Here is a 17,228-nt window from a genome sequence, read left to right on the forward strand (position 1 = left end):
AGCAAAGAAAAAACAATAGTGTATTCAAGACGTTTCGGCAGTATTATACCCCATAATTGTATTACTATCATGAAATCTTTAACGTATTTCATTGTAATTTATTTACTAAAATCATTATAATTTATTGTGTAAACACAACCTATAAAAAACATTCATTTATATAAAAAATACAATATGACCAAAAAACAACTAATTGAAGTGAAAATTAAATAAATACAGCAGAACAAAAACTAAACATACTATAGTGTATTTCAGAAATTTCGACAGTATTTTTTATTGCAGTATTTACTACTCGTCTTAACAATGTTGATGTCAAAGTTTCCGCCACTAAAAAAAATTGCCATTCATAAAATTTCAGGTTCAAGTTTTCACTTCATTCAAAATGTCAAGTTGTTAACGCTAGTTCCTCAGAAGTTTGAGTTAGTAAGGTGCAATTTGAAGATACATAATTTGAAGTTTTGTGATAATAGCCTGATAACTCAAACTTCTGATTACCAAGAAAATGTTCTGTTTCGTTATTTTTCTGCCAGTGGCTTAAACAATCATCCATACAGTGGAAGAATAAAATGGTGGGAGCTGCAGTTACACACATTCACCTATGAGGGGCAAACTTGTATTCCAGCTATTCGTGGAGTCTACCACTATAGAAGCAAGAGAAGAAGAAGTCTCCCGCCCCATCCGCCTGTTGGTTTTAAACCGAGGCGGGACGGTGCTCGGTTCACTGCGGTCCGCGGATTTCAGGTAGGAGTGTCGGCTTACTGTAAAACCCGCTGCCAACATGGTGAGGACAAAAGCCGATAGTGTGCCCGGATCATACAGAAAAGGTACGGCAACAAGTTAAAGGCATTCAATCAGAATTTAGGTCTTTAAAGCTTGTTTGTACAAGAACACGTCTGTTTTGTAAGGTAGTCTGGCTGGCAGGCGGCGCTGAGCCAAAGCTGGTAAAATCATACAAATGTAGTCTCGAAGAAGAGTAGTTAACGTATTATATTTATTTTTTACACTAAAATAATTGAAAGAAGACTGTCAGATGAAGTTTGTGTGTAAATCCACCGCACGGCTTCCTAAAATCAGCCTCCCGCCAACACGGAGGCTGGTCTGCTGCCCTCTCGGGTTCTCCGGGAGAGGCGAAGATATTTAAATTAAAACATTTAATTGTCTTTTTATCATCGGAGTCAAAGGTTCTAGCTTAATGTTCTCATTCATCTCACGAGGTGTCATCTTTAATGACCCTTTCCCAAAGTTTGTACGACGTTTACTGCAAACTGGCGCCAGTTTTGAGCGCCGCGGTGCGTCTTTGTGCGCACGCCTCACAAAAGTCCATTCGCATATTAAATAATTAAGGCGTCTCTCTTTACCATAGATGCCACGCGTGTTACCGTCCATAATGCATGCATGTTTATTAAGTTCTGGGACCTTCTGGTGAATTTGGCTTGCATTTCTTCCAACACCCAACGGATAAGAATTAAAATTTAGACCTGCTCTGCTTCCTTAAAGACCCAGTTTAAATGGCAGTGAACTGCTCTCATTCACTCTGCAGCTATTTTAGGTTTTTAACAAGCTTTCTTTGAACTTTGATTTAACATTCTGCAAATGAGACTTTACTCTCTTTACGTTCATTTGGCTCAGCTTTGGTCCTCGGTGAACTTCTACTGGTTTCTTACTGGATCCTTCATAATCAGCTGGTTTCATGCATTTCATTTGCAGCTGTTGCAGCTTCTGCCCCCCGGAAGTCTCTGGGTGCCAGTTCATCCAACGCTGCCTCCAGCAGCCAGTCCCCCACACCTGGTCAGTCCTAGTTTCACCACACACACACACACACACACACACACTTCACGTACTGAGGCTGCTGTAATTGTTGTAACTTGCAGCAAAGAACAAATACACTGGTGGGAACCCCGTGTGTCCTCGTCCCACCCCGACCTGGCAGAAGGGCATCGGGGACTTTTTTGGCGGTCCCCCCAGGAAGATGGAGAAGGAGAACAGGCGGCCCCAGGAGGTGGAGGATGATGAAGAGGCCGGAGGCAGCGGGATGTCAAAAGCCAACAGGAAGTATGTGTTGTGCTTTATTTGAAACCTCTTCAGGGAACTTGTGTCCCAAACTCCTTTTAAAACACACACAAAATGAGAGCTGAAGCTCAGCCGAGGTTTGCTGCTGTGTGATGAGCCATTAGTTTCACCTCAGATTATTTCAGTGTGGAGCTGTACCTGCTGCTGTGATACGTGGGCCAGGCTAGTTTGATTCGCTAAAACACCAGCTGTGTGCTGCGTGAGATGCAACATTTGAATGAATGCTGTATGAAACGGAGGCCGGTGTCAACGGGAGCTGATGCTTTACCGTACCCAAAGAGCGTGATCCAGAGTTTGGATCGGCATGAAACTTTATATGGTCACTTATGGATCAGGAACCTCTCTGTTCAGTCACCCATCAGAGGCCGGTTTCTGAGGGTTCACCGGAAACCTTCAGCAGAGTCTGCAGCGATCAAATGTAAAAACGCAGAGATGGAGTGCTTTTATTTTGAAAAATGAAAGCATTTTAACTCTGCAGGTTTGTTTTAAAAATTATATTCCCTCATGGTCATTGAATTAAAGCAAACGGCATCAAGTGGTACCAGGAAACTCAATGTCCAGTTTATTAGGAACACTGTAGCCATGCTTCTCAGCTGATTTTTGTCCCAAAAACACCTCAAATACAGCAGCTGACGATAATCTGATTATTTCTTTTTCTCAAATCGTTGCTTTTATAGCTTCAGACTCACCTGTCTGGACTGATCTGCAGCTCCTTGTAGGTCTTGAAAGTCATTAAAAGTTAAAAACTGATATTAAATAGTTTTAAATCGATCAAAAGTGAGAAAGCTGTTTGGTTCAAACATGGGTGAGTAACTGATTGCTGCATGGATGATGCTAAAATCTGAGGAGAGGCCTCAAACTCGCCGCTGACGCCGCTCGACTGAATGACAGATTTTACTTATTCAGGACGTGGCGTTTGTGTTCCAGCGCCCTGTGGGAAGTTTGACGCTGATGTTGATCAGTTTGGTTTTTGTCCGCAGAGCCCGGCCGCTGCCCGCTGAGGATGAGGACGACGACTGAAGCCTGGATCAGTCCGACTGCTGATGTACATCTGTATATAAATTCTGCTCAATTCACGTTGTATAGTTCAATGTTTTTTACCTACAGAATGTCTGTTTGAGATCATCTGGATTTTGTCTTTTTTACTAATAAAACTTGACTGAAAACAAACTGAAGAACAAATATGGCCGTCTTTGGATGAGGACACGGACTCAAACAGTCCAAAACTGAGCTTTTATTTATTCTGCCAAGATACAGATCAATGCTCCTGATTAATCAGTTTGATTAATAAAATCAGATTCCTACAAAACCAGAACACAAACTTTGAACACAGCTCTTCTTTGTCTCCTCTTCATCACTGTTCATGATTGAAGCCGAGGAACGATGAGCGTTCTCAGGTTAACGGTGCAAGGACTGTGAGTCCGTCCATGTCCAGCTCCACAGAGTGGACACTGAAGTCTCCCAGACCCTGAAACACACCAGAAACCATCAACACAGGACAGATGGTCAGGAATTACTCTGCTCCGCCAGAGCAGCTTAGCATGATCCACAGTTCAGAATAATCCCCCTGTATCACACGCCAGCCCCGTAGAAAACAAGACAATTTAGCTCCTCCCACCTTAGGCTTTTTTTTTTTTTTTTTAAAGCTTGCTTCTTCTGATCAGACGCCTCTCTGTGACATCATCCAGAGTCAAGAGTAGAAAATAAACTGTCTAGATCAGTCCACACTGAGCTCATTATAAACTTTGTTTTACAGGAGCAGCTCTGACATGTTTTGAACTAAAGATTTTAAACCTGAGTTAAGCTTTAAAACTAATGACAGGGTTTATTTGAGGCCCCAGTGGGTTGTGAAGTCATCTTTCCTGACTAAAGGTCAAAGGTCAACTGCTGTTGTAAAAGCTTTGCTGAACAAACTGTACTGTCTCCTGTAAAGAGAACCTGTGAATGTGTGGGTTTATTAAAGCTGAACGACATCAAACGTAGACACGTTGGACTCGCTGCTCCGCCCTGTGGTTCAAAGTGGTATTACATGAACGTACAGCGTATCACCGACTCAGGTCTTGTATTTATGTTTGTTCTATTCATAGAATAGAATAAATTTGACCTCTGACCCTGACCAATTCTTACCGGCATGTTGTTGAGGACCTGCAGCACCGCCTCCCGCTGTCGGGGCTCTCGAGTCAGCAAATAAAGGAAGCCGCCGCCACCGGCCCCGGCCAGACTCTGGCCCAGGACCAGCGGCCTCAGGGCCTCCATCATAGCGCGCACTGACGCTGGCTCGCAGCCCGGGGCCATCAGCTTCTTCTGCTGCCATGAGCGGTCCAGACACTCCCCCAGCCTGGACAGAGAACCTGTAGGGGAAGTGGTCATTTAGCCTTTCTGAAACACACTGACGTTGGGCACACTGCATTCTGGGAAATGTAGGAAATGTCCCACTGAAGTGTCTCACCGTCCACGCAGGCCCGAGCGCACTCCTCTGAATTACACACCAGCTGCTGGGCGTTCTGCACCATCGACGGCAGGCGGCTGTACCAGCTGCGGACCACATCCTGCATGCAGGACACACATCATCATCACCAGCTTCATCTCAGCAGCTTTATTCCAACCCTGACGGCTCTCTGTTACTCGGAGTCTTGTCACATTCGCTCTGCTTGTTTTTACCTTGACGAGTTTCACTTTTCTCCTCTTTGACTTCATGAATCGACTTTTGTTTTTAACTTTTTAAGATGAAAGAGGAGCTGAGAGTGGAGCAGACAGGAAAGAAAGGAGAGCCCACTCCAACAGCTCCACCTCCACCCTCGCCTGCAGCTCCATCCCCCTCAGGAGAGAGATGTGCAGACTCCGGCCAGGCCAAGCTGCTGCCCCTGATGGCTCCGCCTTCAGAGATTCTGGAGACAGGAAACCTCAACCCGCCATCTGAAGCTGCTGCAGTTCGTCTACCAGCCCTGTATCAGTGTGGAGGATGCCACCACCACCATCATCATCATCATCGTCATTATTGTGATGTCTGATCAGTCCTGGGAACAAAGACGTGCAGCCAGACAACCCGACAGGTGGACCGCAGTCTGAGCAGCACAGGTGATTTCCAGCCTCCAGGTACATGCAGCAGGATGATTACAGGAGGGTGGAGGACAGATGTGAGCTTAACCATCCTACGGCTGGACTTCAGGAAGCAGGCTCCTTCCCCCTCTCTCCCCCGTCAGTGGGTGAGGAGGGGGAGGAGTGCTCCTAACCTGTCTTTAAAACTCCTGAGGAGCCGCACGTCGTGGTGCTGCCAGTGTTTTTTAAGCAGCAGAATTAAGGAGCGTGCTCGTACACAGAGAGCGTCTCATTGGTTGATCCTGAAAGTACCCACCTGCAGCAGATTTCGGGCCAGCCGGGTCTTCCCGGTGTAGACCAGCAGGAGGTGCTGCTCCAGAGCAAGCGAGAACTCCTCAGGAAGACTGAGACGCTCCACCTGCACCTGCAGGGGGAGGGATGCTCTGGATCGACCCACCTTTACTCCGCCTACCAGACCCCCCACCTGATCCTGCCAGCCTCCACCTGCAGGAGGAGGAGGAGGAAGATGAGAAGGAGCAGGAGAAGGTGTTTAGTGATGAAGGGCGTGACAAACCTGTGGTAAGAATCTGCTCCAGGTACAAAACGGCGTGGATCAGGGAGTCCGTGTCATAGGTTCGCCTGGTACACCTGTACACCGCGGCCAACAGCGCCCCCGCCAGGATGCTGCTGGTACCTGCAGAAAGAGGACCAATCAAAGTGCTGAACTCCTCCATCACCTACAAGCTCTGTTTCCTGTTTCTCACCCAATCCCGATCCCGTCGGCAGCTCCGACCAGCTGTGGAGCTCCACCCCTCCTCCCCACCGCTCCATCAGCTGATGCCCCAGAGGATGCTGGGAGGTCAGGGACACCAGCCCACTACAGACACACACCGCCTTCAGCAGCGCTCCTGTAACACACAGACACACACAGTCAGCTTCCCACTTCCTTCCTGTTGTCCCAGTTTAGCCGGTAAACGATGTACCGGGAGCGTGAGGCTGACTGTAATCCTTCAGGTCATCCAGGCTGTCGCACGCCGTCTCCGTGGAAATCCCACTGCTCCGCCCTCCAGTGTAGCTGACCAGCAGGAGGCGGGGCTCAGAGATGCGACGTGCTCTAGCACCAATAGGACGCTTCCCGTCGACCTTCACCGCAACGTTTGTGACGGAGCCCCCGTGCTCGAATGCGATTGGTGGAGTGTCACTCCAGCCGCCTGAAACACAGACACAGGGTCAGCGTCTAAAGGACCAACTGCCCCTGAATGCACCATGAACCTTTATCCAATGACCTGCTAAATCCAGCCTAGCTGGACACTCCACTTCCTGCCACTGTCCAAGGGGCTGGACTTTGCCCTGTCCAATGGAGATGAATCTTTGAGATGACATCACAGCCTTCCGTAACAGCACCTGTCCGGCGCCTTCGTAGTGCCGCGCCGCCCGCACCAGCAGATCAGGCCTGTAGGAGGCAGCAACACCCAAGGCGTTTACCATCGCTATATCAGCCAGACCATGTGACACAAACAGTGCAGCGCCCACCTGCTGAGCCAGTGCTGCCGCTGCACGGTGAGTGCGTGGACTCCGCCCCTCAGGTCACCCTCCTCCAACATGGCGTAGGCGGAGCTCCAGGCTTCATTAGCCGCTGGCCCGCTCCTCAGACCTCCCCGCCCGCTGGCCATGCACACCAACACGTCCGCGATGCAGGAGAGACAGCGGGCAGCCACGCCCAGATCTGCTCCGAGCTCCACCCCCTGCTCATTGCTCCCTGCAGCGACTGAAAACAAACTAGAATTACCAAAGGAACCTCAGCAAGTTTCCTGAAACTGGCCAATCAGAAAACTTATTTGATACACAGAAGGAGGAGCCAAAACTGGCTGTTTCTATGGGCCCATCATAGAGGAGCGGACACTCACTGCTGTCCAGAGCTTCCAGCAGCGCCCCCTGCTGGCCTCCCAGCACAGCGGCCCTGACGCAAGGCAGCAGGCAGACGTCCGAGCGCCTCCTCAGGGCGTCGGCCACACGCCGCCTTCCCACCAGGAACAGCAGCTCCTCCCTTCGCTGTAGCTCCGTCTCCTGGTGGGTGAGCAACAGCACCTCCTTCAAAGAAAGCCTCCACGCCTCCCTCCACCCTCCCAGGCAGCCGCCCCCCCCCAGCAGCCAGGCCACGCCTCCCTCTAGACCCACAGCACCTCCTCTGGGGTGGAGGACTGGGAAGAGGCGAGCTTCCAGGAGGGAGCGCCGTTCTCCTCGAACCCACAGCTCCTCCGACCTGAGGACACGCACAGAGACACAACCACACACATGTGACATTTGTGGAGGTCAGGAGGTCAACGATGTCATTAATATGACTAACATACTGACATAAAAACAAAAGTTTTCCATCCAGAAGTCTCAGCTCAAACTACATCAAACAGATGGAAGTTTAACTGTTTCTGAACTAAAACCTGAAGCTGTGCAGCCGAGGACACGACGTGAGTGTTGGGAGGAGGAGGAGGGAAAGATGAAGCACATCTGGTCAGGTGGGAATTCTTTTACCTCCACAGTTGTAGTTCTTTCTTGATTAGACTAATCAATCATATTTTTGTATTTTTTAATTCTTTTTTTTTTTTTTTTATAAATCTCAGCATTTCCTGTATGTATTTCCAATTAATTTCCAGCGTTGAACAGGCATAAATTATGAATTTTTTAATGAGGCTTTTATTGTGAAGTTCTTCATATTCAGGAGAACTTTTTATTTCACTTAAATTCAGTTTCATTTACATAAAATGTAAATGATGGTGATGGCAGCTACATTGTAACTGACAGAGGCGAGGCTGCCGGACACTGGCGCCACCAGTAGGCAGCGGGGGGAAGTGTCTTGCCCAAGGACACAACGGCCGAGACTGTCCAAGCCGGGGTTCGAACCGGCAACCTTCCGATTAAAAGACGAATTCCCAACTCTTGAGCCACGATCGCCCCCACATTTTAAGATAAAGAACGGCTCGGGGGGGGGGGGGCAGCCGTTTAAGGGACCGGCTGTGGGTGAGAGGTGCTGAGTCTTACTGTGTTCCCGTCCTGCTGTAGAAGTTGTTCCACGTCTGGTTGAGGAAGGAAGCGTTGCTGTCGTCAGAGGAGATCTGAGGAAGAGGAGGAGACATCAGATAACACTGGAACGCCACATATGCCCTGAGGAGGCGGCGGCCCAGGAGAATATAAAGATCTCCTGTGTTTTACCTCCAGGTCGTCGTGCGCTCCCATCACCGTGTAGACGTACAGCTGCAGCTCCCCCAGCTCAATCCGATGTCCCTGGATGATGATGTCACTGCTGAGAGGCAGGAGCCGGAGACTTGGTGAGGTCGACAGCTCGAGACCTGACAGCAGACAGCCTGTTGGGACGTCCAGAGGACCCTGACGGTCAGACGGTGGAAATGTTGACACGTTGTCTCCATAAAAACACTGACTTCCTGCTTCTGATCTAACATCATGTCTGGAGAAACATGCAGTGTGGAAATACTAGACTCTGCTCTCAGGAGCGTGCAGTCAGAATACAGTCTGGGTCTGAAACTCCTCCCCACCTGTAGGTGGCAGTGTTGCACCACTGCTCCTGCAGCCACGGAAACGGCTCCCTCCAAAACGCTATTGATCACCCGACCTCCTTCGCTCAACACGTCCTCGTTCTGATGAAACAGGAAGTGGAGCAGAGTTAAACGCTTGTTGATTGATCAATAATGGAGGCCTGACCTCTGGTGGACACAACATGAACTGCAGTCATCGCTGAGCTTGCGTGACATTTGTCTCACTAAATGAACCCTCCGTGAATTTTCCGCTGATGATCAAATCTGTGGAAGTAAGCTGTCGTCCTTCAGTCAGAAATCATCCCACATCACGTATGGAGGGTCGAGAGAATAAACAATTCAAAATATGAAGTCGTTTTATTTTGAAAACTTATTATTATTTTGCAGTTCAGAGAGATCCTAGATAATATCCTGATGGAGTGGCAGAGCCTCTGCTGGGAAGTCCTTGGACACCGGGTATCCCAGAATGCATTTCAAATTAAGTCACAGGTGCATATGTACTGTCCCTTTAAATAAAAACATTAAAAGAAAAGCTTTGAAAGACGCTCGAGACACAGTGCAGGACAGAGAACGTGACATAATTCATCAAACTGTAAAACAACTACATGTTTTTACAAAACTTCGTAATGTAGTTTAATTAATTAACGACACATTTAAGGAATTAACATATAAAAATATTTTAATGTGTTTAACATGTATTTCCAGTTTGAATGAATTCACTTGTCATTTTCTGATGTATTTATTTCATTTTGACAACATGGGGAAGCTGGAGTCAGGGAAGCGCTTAGTTTCTCACATGCCCACAAAAACAAGCACCAATTACACAATTATTCATAAACTGTACATAAAGGATGGAGGCAGGAACAATCACCTGGATATGCGAGAGAGTGTTTCTCCCCGTCCAATCGCGGCTCAGTCGGTCGACGTGCGCCTTCCCAGACAGAGTCAGGTAGTCGTAGCGACCGCCGGGGACGTACACTGTGAAACGAGGACATGTCAGCAGGCAACGGCGGCATAAAGAAAGAGCGAACGGAGGAGGTGGAGAAACTGACCCAGACTCAGCGGAGCTCCTCTCAGGATCCTCCACAGCTCTGCCCTGCCGCTCCTCACCACCGCCCCCTGCGGCCCGACCGCTGAACTGCAGCCGGCTCGCTCCTCGCTCACAAACTGATCCCGAGTCAGATCCGAGCAGAGACACTTTAACACGTCCAGGAAGAGAGACACCTGAGGAGGAACCACAGCGAGGAGTCACATCAGCATCCACCAGGAAACAACTTGGGAATCTTTATCGCTCCAGCTCGTGCTGCTGCTTTTAAATATGGACGACAGGACGTTAAATTACAGCCGGCCATCTGTCGGAGCAGGTAACTCTGTAGCGCCTTGAACGCAGCACATCTCGTCGTGTGAGGGCCTCATCGTCACGCGTGATGGATCTGAACTTTCTACGGTTAGATGTCTAGTAGCCATGACGATGACTGCGACTCGCCCGACAAACAAAAGTCGTTACAAAAAGCCCAACATCGTCTCCACGGTGATTCACGCCGCTCAGTGTCGATGTTTCAAACCGGGATTATGATCTCGGGTAAACGAGTACAGGTCAGAGGTCATGTTAGTCCTGTGGGCGGGACTCACAGTCACACACTTTATAAAATCAGCATCGTAACTCAAACTTTAGTTGTTTTGTTAAAACTCATATTTCTCGATTTAGTGAAAGGATTGTTTTGACTTTTTATTTTTAATTACAAATCATTTCACTTCATTTTTACACACATATAATATCATATATAATATTTTGATCTATTTTTTGTAGATCAATGCTCGGGTTATGGACTTTCATAGTTTCATGTATCATATATTTGGTGTTTAATTTCATATATTTAATTTATTTTAATCCAAAAAACATTTTTTCTTTCCATTACACAACTTCAGCAACTTTCTCGTATTTATCTTTTTTTTCCACTTGAAACTCTCATCCTTCATCATGACATCTCCAAGTCTTAGTTCTCTTCCAGACTAACTTCCCTGGATGACAAATACACGTACCTGGAGGGGCGGAGCTCCAGAGTCCAGCCCCAGGTAAGTGCAGCCGTCCAGAGGCGGCGTGACGTGAGTCTGCAGTAACTTCTCGGACACGGACCTGCTGAAGAAGACCGGACCCGACACCTGCAGACACACACCTCACCATGAGCATAAACCAACATGTGCAGAGTGATTATTAAACACAAAGGCTCAAAATGACATTAAAAAAAAAATCACAATTATATTAAAATGATTAAAAGTATAAAATGATCAGTCTTAAAGTATTCGGCCGTGGAGAATCTGTCAGTGACTTTGTGATGTGTTTCAGTTTGAGCCTAAATGGCTTCTCCTGGAGAATTAAAAGGTGTGTTTGATTTGAGCTAGAAGACGCACCAGTGGCACTTTCCCATCAGGCATTGCAGCGCGCTGGATCTGCTCTTTGGTGCCTCGATAGATGATGTCTCTGACTCGTCCCTGACGGAAAACAACATTTAAATATTCAAAAGAGAAAAGAGGAGAGCACATGGAAAAAAGGTGTGAATGAACTAAGTGAGCACCTGTGAGTCGGACAGGTAGACCCCATGATTGGCTGCATAGGTGACGTCACCAGGTAACGCCAAAACCCGAACACCTGAGAATCCGTCCCAGGACAAACCTGACCAACACGAAAGCGTGACGAGGAGGAGGGGGATGGTTCGATTAAATTCATGACGTTTCCAGGATCACCGGGGCTTCGACCCTCTCACTGTGCTCTACCAGCATGCAGTAGTACTGTATGTGTGCACTGAGAGTACTGTGTGTGGCACACTTACCAAAGTCAGGAGGGACGGCGAGGATCATGTCGGTGCTGCAGACCCAAACACCGGGAGGAGAACCGGGACAGATCTGAACGAAAACACAACAGTGTTCAGCGATTCAAGGCAAACTGAAGTGGCCCCGACACTCAACCCTGCAGCATCCCACGTTTAAAGGGTCTTTCTGGGGACGGTGTGGAAGCTCACCTGGTTGCTGAGGCGGTCCAGCAGCAGATCCAGACAGCAGACTGGAGCCTGGACCTTCTGATTGGGCTTCTCTTCGGGAAGCCAGCAGAACGCTCGGCTGCAGGAGCTCCAGGGAAAGTCCCGACCCTGAGGACCGATCGGAAAAATCAGCCGCGGCACAAAAACATCAGAGAGGCGCTGCTGTGTGACTCACCGTGTGGAGGATGAGGATGTAAGCGTCATCCAGGACGTCGGCAGTCACCACCTGAGAGAAAAACAGGTGATCGCATAAAGGACGTGTGACAGTTTGTCTCCTGTTGCAGTGGGAGGAGCTAAAGCAGCATGTTTCAGACTGAGACACAGCTAAGACGAAGGAGGATTATTCTAAACCGAGAATCACGCAGAGAGAAACAATCCGAGGAGATCATGTGCTTTCTAGATCAAAACAACGGGCACATCTTTGGGTTCTCTGGTTTTTGCAGGGTCATGGTCACTAAGGATCAGGTGAAGGAGAGCGGCTGAGGACTCACTGTGTGCCCGGCTCTGCTGCTCAGGTGCTCCGCGGCCACCAGCAGAGCGTTCAGCGTTGCCCCGCCGCTGCCCAGCGGCTCCTGGCGGTCCCTGACGGTCAAAACCAACGCACCCGCAGAGAGGACACCCCGCTGCTGCCTCAGCTCCAGCTCTGATGGACACACAAAAGTAGAAGTGAGATCATAACAACGCCAAACTCTCACTGCAAGCAGGAACATTTCCAAAAGAAACCTCTTTAGAAGGAGTCTATAAACTGAGTGGGTGTTGCATGATTTTAGAGCAAACAGCTGCACCTCAGTGGCTCTACTGCAGCTCAGATTTATCCAACACAGCTCGGACGCAACAGCAAAGGTTTAGATCAGCTGACTGAGATCAATACACTATCGTTGAACTATGACCAAGCTAATTTTAGGATATTTGGCAACAGGCAAAAAATGACATTTTATGTATGGCAATAAATGATCAGCGACATAATAATAATAATAATAATAATAATGGATTTATATAGCGCTTTTCAAGGCACCCAAGACACTATCAGTGTCCACCAGCACTGACTAACAGGGGCCAGAGCAGGCGACATTTCCTTCGGGATAAAGTATTTCTGATTTTGATTCGGATTGAAGGAAATTTAAAACTGCTGGCTAAGGGTAAACGTAAATTCAGTAAGATCATAATTCACGTCGGCAGTAATGACACCTGGTTACACCAATCGGAGGTCACTAAAATCAATATTGAATCGGTGTGCAACTTTGCCAAAACAATGTCAGACTCTGTAGTTTTCTCTGGTCCCCTCCCCAATCAGACCAGGAGTGACATGTTTAGCCGCATGTTCTCCTTAAATCGCTGGCTGTCTGAGTGGTGTCCCAGAAACGATGTGGGCTTCATAGATAATTGGCAAACCTTCTGGAGGAAACCTGGTCTTGTTAGGAGAGACGGCATCCATCCCACTTTGGATGGAGCAGCTCTCATTTCTAGAAATATGGACAAATTTATTAAACCCCCCAAAATATGACTATCCAGAGTTGGGACCAGGAAGCAGAGTTGCAGTCTTACACGCCTCTCTGCAGCTTCTCTCCTCCTGCTACCCCCCCAAAAACCCATCTCCATAGAGACTGTGTCAGCTCCCAAACAGACAAAAACAAACTAAAAACCAGCAACAAACAACTTAAACATAAACAATCACAAAGAAAGAACAATACAGTATCCACATCTGAACCAAAGAGTAAAACAGTGAAATGTGGATTATTAAATATTAGGTCTCTCTCCTCCAAGTCTCTGTTAGTACATGACTTAATAATTGATCAACAAATCGATTTACTCTGCCTTACAGAAACCTGGTTGCAGCAGGATGATTATGTTAGTTTAAATGAATCAACACCCCCGAGTCATTCTAACTATCAGAAACCTCGAAGCACAGGCCAAGGGGGAGGTGTGGCAGCAATTTCTCACACCAGCCTATTAATTAATGAAAGACCAAGACAGACTTTTAGTTCATTTGAAAGCCTGATGCTTAACATTGTCCACCCCAGCTGAAAACTCAGAAACCAGTCTTACTTGTTATCATCTATCGTCCACCTGGGCCTTACACAGAGTTTCTGTCTGATTTCTCAGACTTTATATCTAATTTAGTTCTGAGCTCAGATAAAATAATTATTGTGGGTGATTTTAACATCCATGTAGATGCTAAAAATGACAGCCTCAACATGGCATTTAATCTGTTATTAGACTCAATTGGTTTCTCTCAAAATGTAAAAGAACCAACCCACCACTTTAATCACACTCTAGATCTTGTTTTAACATATGGCATAGAAACTGAACATTTAACAGTGTTTCCTGAAAACCCTCTCCTGTCTGATCATTTCCTGATAACATTTACATTTACAATAATTGATTACACAGCGGTGGAGAGTAGACTTTATCACAGTAGATGTCTTTCTGAAAGCGCTGTAACTAAGTTTAAGAATATAATCCACCCACTGTTATCATCTCCAATGCCCTGTACCAACATAGAGCAGAGCAGCTATCTGAACGCTGCTCCAACAGAGGTCGATTATCTTGTTAATAATTTCACCTCCTACCTACGTACGACTCTGGATACTGTAGCTCCTGTGAAAACTAAGGTCTCTAATCAGAAGTACCTGACTCCGTGGTATAATTCTCAAACACGTAGCCTAAAGCAGATGACTCGTAATCTGGAGAGGAAATGGCGTGTCACAAATTTAGAGGATCATCATTTAGCCTGGAGAAATAGTTTGCTGCTTTATAAGAAAGCCCTCCGCAAAGCCAGAACATCTTACTATTCATCACTGATTGAAGAAAATAAGAACAACCCCAGGTTTCTCTTCAGCACTGTAGCCAGGCTGACAAACAGTCAGAGCTCTGTTGAGCCAACCATCCCTTTAACCTTAACTAGTAATGACTTCATGAACTTCTTCACAAATAAAATTTTTATCATTAGAGAAAAAATTACCAGTAATCATCCCACAGATGTAATATTATCTACAGCTACTCTTAGTACCATTGATGTTAAGTTAGACTCTTTTTCTCCAATTGATCTTTCTGAGTTAACTTCAATAATTACTTCCTCCAAACCATCAACCTGTCTTTTAGACCCCATTCCTACAAAACTGCTCAAAGAAATCCTGCCATTAATTAATTCTTCGATCTTAAATATGATCAACCTATCTCTAATGATCGGCTATGTACCACAGGCCTTCAAGCTGGCTGTAGTTAAACCTTTACTCAAAAAGCATCTCTAGACCCAGCAGTCTTAGCTAATTATAGGCCAATCTCCAACCTTCCTTTATATCAAACATCCTTGAAAGAGTAGTTGTCAAACAGCTAACAGATCATCTGCAGAGGTTTATTTGAAGAGTTTCAGTCAGGTTTCAGAGCTCATCACAGCACAGAAACAGCTTTAGTGAAGGTTACAAATGATCTTCTTATGGCCTCTGACAGTGGACTCATCTCTGTGCTTGTCCTGCTAGACCTCAGTGCAGCATTCGATACTGTTGATCATAATATCCTATTAGAGCGATTAGAACATGCTGTAGGTATTACAGGTACTGCACTGCAGTGGTTTGTATCATATCTATCTAATAGACTCCAGTTTGTTCATGTAAATGGAGAGTCCTCTAAGCATATTCTTACTCTGGATGGCATTACCTTGGCCTCCAGTAACGCTGTGAGGAACCTTGGAGTCTTTTTTGACCAGGACATGTCCTTCAATGCACATATTAAACAAATATGTAAGACTGCTTTCTTCCATTTGTGCAACATCTCTAAAATTAGTCCTAATAAACTGGCCTCATCAGTGTCCACCAGCGCCCCCTCAGGCCGCTCGGTGTAACTCAAGCTCAAAGAGCATGTACTGCGCGCATGCGCCTCACCTCTCTGGAACGCGTAAACGCTGTCTTTATGCTGGCACGTCAGCACCACCACGGTCCATCGGAACCCGCAGCTCTCCGACATCATCACACGGTCACAGCTAACCTGGGCTAACCCAGGCTACCACAGCAGCTACTGCACGGCTCACTGCCGCCGGAGGGGCGGGGCTAGCCAGACCTGTTCCGGTTAAACAGGTGTCCGTGAAGGATCACCTGAGGCTGAAACCTTCAGGCTGAAACGTCTGAAGTGGCTTTTATGGTACAGGCACAGGTCAGCCCTGCGAGAGTATCCGGTCCAACCCGTCTGAGGAGTTGGTCTCACTAAAACACCCGTTTCCTCTCTGTGACCGCCATCTGCAATTCTGCGCTGTTTGACCGCCCGGGCTTCCGTAGGCAGCAACCTGTAGCGCTTGGTTTCAACACTGGAACCTCCCGGTGCGGCGGTTACTTTTAAGGATACAGGCAATAGAAGTTGAAAGAAAAAAACAAAAACCCCACTAGTGTATAATATTTCAAAGAAAAAAAAAAGTAAAACTTGGAGTAAAGGAAACACTTTAAACCGCGGGACACCCCAGAGTAAAAACCAAGCACCCGTTTCAATCCAAACCCTCTAAACAATTCAAGATATCAAAAGATATCAAAAAAACCACTCAAAAATGAACACTGGAGTTTTTTTATTATTGTATTTAATAAATGCAAATTAAGATTTACATACAAAGAACACAAACATTAAAAATACTGTAAAAACAAACAAAAACAGTCTTCTGACCACTTACAGTTTATTCATTCAGCGATTATCTGGGACTGCTCACTCCCTTTTATTTTAAATAAAGAGCTGAAACATCACATTTATGAGCCATGACTTCGACCCTGGGCCTTTGATCTCCCGGCGGCGGGCACACCTCCGTCTCCACTGAGCCAGCAGAGGTGGAGGCAGGCGGCTGCTGCAGGTTCTCGGGGATAAACGTCAGAAACAGCAGCAGTGGTTTGAATGCCCCGAGCACGCCGTCCAAGGAGCATCCAGACCTGCAGGTTTGGGGACCCTCAGTCTCCACCCACCTGTAAACCTGCCCCACCCAGACTCCACACTTTACACACACTGTTGCCGTGGTAGCAGGACACGTGTGAAAGTGGAATAAGTCAAATCATCACTATCGATGTTTCTGCTCAGTTTGAACTCCTAAATGTCGAACTTCTCCTCGCAGATGCAGTGCCCGTTCTCCTCGTAGTCCTCCCGCATCACCACCATCTCGTCATAGTCGGGGTTATGAGCCAGCAGCTTCCCGCCCTCCCAGGCGTAACAGACGGGACTGCGAGACACAAACACAGCGTTAAAGTCTCCGTCATCGGACAGCAGCATCCGCAGGTCAGCTAACCAACCACGTTTACTCATCTCTAACGCCACTTGGTGAAGATTTTGAGGCTGTGAGGATGAGGAGCACTTACTTTGCAGGAAACACGACAGACACGGGCAGGTGGGCGGGGACCAGCGCCCGCAGCTCCGCCTCCAGCCGCTCTCTGAAGCCGGGAAACAGCGTGTTCCCTCCGGTCAGCACGACGTTCCGGTAGAAGTGCGGCTGCATCTCTGAGGACAGATTCACACGTTTACCAAAACGCTGAGCTGCTGTTCCTCACAGCGCCACCCGCAGGCCGTC

The 17,228-nt window shown here is 47.3% G+C and overlaps 3 protein-coding genes across 3 annotated transcripts in view; 1 reads left to right on the forward strand and 2 right to left on the reverse strand.

Moving 5' to 3' along the window:
• Positions 1-665: 665 nt before the first annotated feature.
• pclaf (PCNA clamp associated factor) lies at positions 666-3,240 on the forward strand. The gene is made up of 4 exons (XM_004571473.5): positions 666-824; positions 1,708-1,788; positions 1,872-2,052; positions 3,051-3,240. Exons 1-4 carry the CDS (start codon positions 779-781, stop codon positions 3,088-3,090), a joined length of 348 nt encoding a protein of 115 aa, XP_004571530.2. The 5' UTR covers positions 666-778; the 3' UTR covers positions 3,091-3,240.
• Positions 3,241-3,288: 48 nt separating this feature from the next.
• Positions 3,289-15,978, reverse strand: fcsk (fucose kinase). The gene is made up of 23 exons (XM_004571472.4): positions 15,577-15,978; positions 12,187-12,338; positions 11,871-11,921; positions 11,678-11,803; positions 11,489-11,561; positions 11,234-11,331; positions 11,070-11,150; positions 10,701-10,820; positions 9,710-9,881; positions 9,529-9,635; positions 8,658-8,759; positions 8,317-8,490; positions 8,146-8,219; positions 7,017-7,372; positions 6,643-6,877; positions 6,396-6,562; positions 6,093-6,320; positions 5,874-6,017; positions 5,684-5,803; positions 5,426-5,613; positions 4,520-4,619; positions 4,198-4,421; positions 3,289-3,538 (listed from the first exon to the last, which is right to left on the reverse strand). The coding sequence occupies exons 1-23, from the start codon at positions 15,659-15,661 to the stop codon at positions 3,464-3,466; spliced, it is 3,252 nt and encodes a 1,083-aa protein (XP_004571529.3). The 5' UTR covers positions 15,662-15,978; the 3' UTR covers positions 3,289-3,463.
• Positions 15,979-16,220: 242 nt separating this feature from the next.
• Positions 16,221-17,228, reverse strand: part of actr6 (actin related protein 6) — a 5,976-nt gene continuing 4,968 nt past the window's right edge. Inside the window, exons 10-11 of the mRNA XM_004571471.5 lie at positions 17,020-17,158; positions 16,221-16,883 (exon numbers count right to left, since the gene is read on the reverse strand). Coding sequence (XP_004571528.3) covers positions 16,754-16,883; positions 17,020-17,158 — 269 coding nt within the window. The 3' untranslated portion in view covers positions 16,221-16,753. The remainder of the gene's footprint in view (positions 16,884-17,019; positions 17,159-17,228) is intronic.

Source organism: Maylandia zebra, linkage group LG7 (assembly GCF_041146795.1).
Source record: "Maylandia zebra isolate NMK-2024a linkage group LG7, Mzebra_GT3a, whole genome shotgun sequence".
Lineage (NCBI taxonomy): Eukaryota > Metazoa > Chordata > Actinopteri > Cichliformes > Cichlidae > Maylandia > Maylandia zebra.

What these genes read in the sequence shown, in the direction of transcription:
- pclaf (XM_004571473.5), top strand. Translation starts at nt 779, where the DNA reads ATGGTGAGGACAAAAGCCGATAGTGTGCCCGGATCATACAGAAAAG. An exon ending in CAGCCAGTCCCCCACACCTG is followed by an intron (nt 1,789 to 1,871) that starts GTCAGTCCTAGT and finishes TGTAACTTGCAG; the next exon opens with CAAAGAACAAATACACTGGT. An exon ending in ATGTCAAAAGCCAACAGGAA is followed by an intron (nt 2,053 to 3,050) that starts GTATGTGTTGTG and finishes TTTTGTCCGCAG; the next exon opens with AGCCCGGCCGCTGCCCGCTG.
- fcsk (XM_004571472.4), bottom strand. Translation starts at nt 15,661, where the DNA reads ATGATGTCGGAGAGCTGCGGGTTCCGATGGACCGTGGTGGTGCTGACG. An exon ending in TGCAACACTGCCACCTACAG is followed by an intron (nt 8,491 to 8,657) that starts GTGGGGAGGAGT and finishes TCTGACCGTCAG; the next exon opens with GGTCCTCTGGACGTCCCAAC. An exon ending in TACAGCAGGACGGGAACACA is followed by an intron (nt 7,373 to 8,145) that starts GTAAGACTCAGC and finishes GCGTGTCCTCAG; the next exon opens with GTCGGAGGAGCTGTGGGTTC.